This window comes from Austrofundulus limnaeus, unplaced genomic scaffold (genome assembly GCF_001266775.1).
Source record: "Austrofundulus limnaeus strain Quisiro unplaced genomic scaffold, Austrofundulus_limnaeus-1.0 Scaffold1010, whole genome shotgun sequence".
NCBI classification, from domain to species: Eukaryota; Metazoa; Chordata; class Actinopteri; order Cyprinodontiformes; family Rivulidae; genus Austrofundulus; species Austrofundulus limnaeus.
The window spans coordinates 70,500-73,118 of NW_013953412.1; the positions used below are offsets into that span (position 1 = coordinate 70,500).

The 2,619-nt window shown below is 39.9% G+C and overlaps 1 protein-coding gene across 1 annotated transcript in view; it reads left to right on the forward strand.

The window, feature by feature from the left end:
• The window catches only part of LOC106533735 (dystrophin), a gene marked incomplete at both ends in the record, with an annotated part of 132,044 nt that overhangs the window by 68,474 nt on the left and 60,951 nt on the right, over positions 1–2,619 (forward strand). Inside the window, 2 exon segments of the mRNA XM_014030160.1 lie at positions 382–551; positions 669–786. Coding sequence (XP_013885614.1) covers positions 382–551; positions 669–786 — 288 coding nt within the window.

A 2,619-nucleotide genomic window follows, 5' to 3' on the forward strand; every position in this document is an offset into this window, starting at 1 on the left:
GGTCTATGCAAAATCAACTTTTTCTGAGCTTTATATCATGTTTTATTTCATTCCCTCCAGCTAGTTGCTAACGGCTAAGCTGACTGTTTCTCAGTGTGTGTCTTTGTCTCCTTCCAGCTGCAGACTGGTGGGACTGAGACAAACCTGTTGACGTTAGCTTGTTAGTTAGCTTTTAGAGGACTTAAAGTTAGCAAAATCTAATTTAGCAGAGGCTAATTGGTCTGCTAACAGTTTTCAAAGATAGTGAAAAAGTTAATCTTCCAAATTAAAAAAATAGTCGTGCTACTGAATAAATTTAACCCAACATTCACGTATGAAACCATTAAAGTGCGACTCTTGTAAATTACATTTTATATTTATTGTCCTGTTTGTATGTCCCAGATGAAACGGCGGCAGGAAGTTCCCAGCCTGAATCTGCGGCTCTGTCTCAGTTCAACAAGTCCTGGGCGGAGCTCACTGATTGGCTGACCATGCTGGACAACATGGTTCAGAACAAACAGGTGGTGGTGGCAGACCTGGACGACATCAATGAAAACATAAACCAACTGAAGGTTAGAGCCATGGAGCCGAAGTCCAACAAACAAACCGTTTCATWGATCAGTTAGATTTCTGTTTTTATGTATTTTGGATTTCTATTTAAAAAAATTACAAGTTTTAATTGTTTTTAGGCATCTCTGCAAGAGCTCGACCAACGTCGACCCCTACTGGAGAAACAAGTCACAGCAGCTCAGAATCTGAAGAACAAAACCAGCAACCAGGATACACGCAACGCCATTACAGAGCGCAGTAAGATACACACTGGACTCATTTTGTGTTACAGGGTGGAGAACGTTTTCTCCAGTTATTTTACAAACCCTATCGGCCTACCCTAGTTGGCCGTTTAGCAGTTAGCAAGCTAACATTTAGGTAAACTGCTCTTCACTAAAGTACGGAGCCCGTCCGGTGACATGGAATAAAAAATTTTTTCCCCTGGCCACAAGATACTTTACGCGTGCGTACGCAATAATTATGTCGTGGCCACCACATAGCTAATTATTGTTGTCATTTCYGTGCAGACTGTTTGTTGTTTACATGGCGCAGGGGGACAGGAGCGCTACTATCCCCCTGCGCCTCAGCTGCAGAGGGAGTCGTAGTTATGCTGCATTCAGGAACACAGCAAAAATCTGTGTCCCGACACACAACCAGGGCGTTCACAGTCATTTCATAAAAAGCCTACCATGAAAGATGATCGATTTATATTGGCATACAACAAAGAATAAGAATAARAATAAGAAAACGTGTGCATATTTAAACAAAGACAAAACAATGCAGTCTATATATAATCTGACTCCAATATTGTCTGTCTATCACAACAAGGCTGCTCAAATTTAGCCCATTAATTACCACGTGCGCACGAGTTATTATCTCGTGGCCAAGTGGAAAATTTTTTAATTCCATGTCACCGGACGGGCTCCGTACTAAAGAGATGATTCAGGAACTTTGATTAGTTTTCCACACAGCTTTTTCTGTTTTGACATAATTTTTGYTTAATGAACATTGACAGTGGAATCTGTTGTGTCTTTTTGTACACTTCAGGTTTGTTATTATGTCCTCAAACAGAAAAACGGTGGTGGGCACAGCTAAATGAAAAGCCAGCTTGACTAATTCATAAAATGCTAACTAAAAATATAGCCAAATATTGCCAGTGCTAAACGAGAAAAAACAAAAAAAGCTAACACTAAAAGCTCATTGCTAACCGCTAAGATGACTGTCACTCAGTCTAAGCTAACTGGTCCACTATCAGTTAGTAAAAATGCTAATCCACTAAACAAAATGTTAGTTCTGTAATTAGCTGTTAGCTGWTAGCTACAAAATGTTGGGTCCAATCTGTTTTAGTTTCAGTCATTTCAAAACAACATATAATCGTTCTTGTTGTAACTAACTGCGCTGTGAAAAGGTTTTGTGAATGATTGGGTGTGGGCTGGGGGGTCTTGGGCAGGTTCCACCACAGAAACCATGCTGATTAGCTTTTACTGATTCACTTTSTAATTGTAGAGTCTTTGCTTTTGAAGTGAGCTACAGCCTAATTTTAGTTTCCTTCAGAGACTCCTGCATCTCTTAACTGTAGTGGAGAGACTTCCCATTAAACTTCCTTTTATTGGCTCGTAGCTGGTTTTCACTGGAATCAACTCTGCAGTGATGGAGAAAATGCAGAGGCGACACAGCTGTGACATTGCGGCACTGTTTGATTTCTTACCAGAAGCAGAATGAAGGTGAACAGAAGGTACAGCTGTTCAGCAACTTTTAATCATAAGTGCTTTATAAGTACATTTATAGCTGTCATTATACAGCTGACTGCCAGCGAGTTGTACCTACTGTACATCCACACCTTCAGGACACGCAGATATCTACAGTACCTAATGTCACACACACATTTCTGTGTTGTCCTCCTTCACCTTAAAGTGATCTCTAACTACTGTCACATGCTGATCTTCATATGTTATTTATCTGKTCTACTAAAAGTTGTGATTTGTGATGCRTGGAAACTAACKTAAAAATTTGTTTATTACAYTTTTCACTTAAGCACATCACCGTTCTGTTACTGATGCATGATGATAATGGGTTGCTGTTGAGACTAAA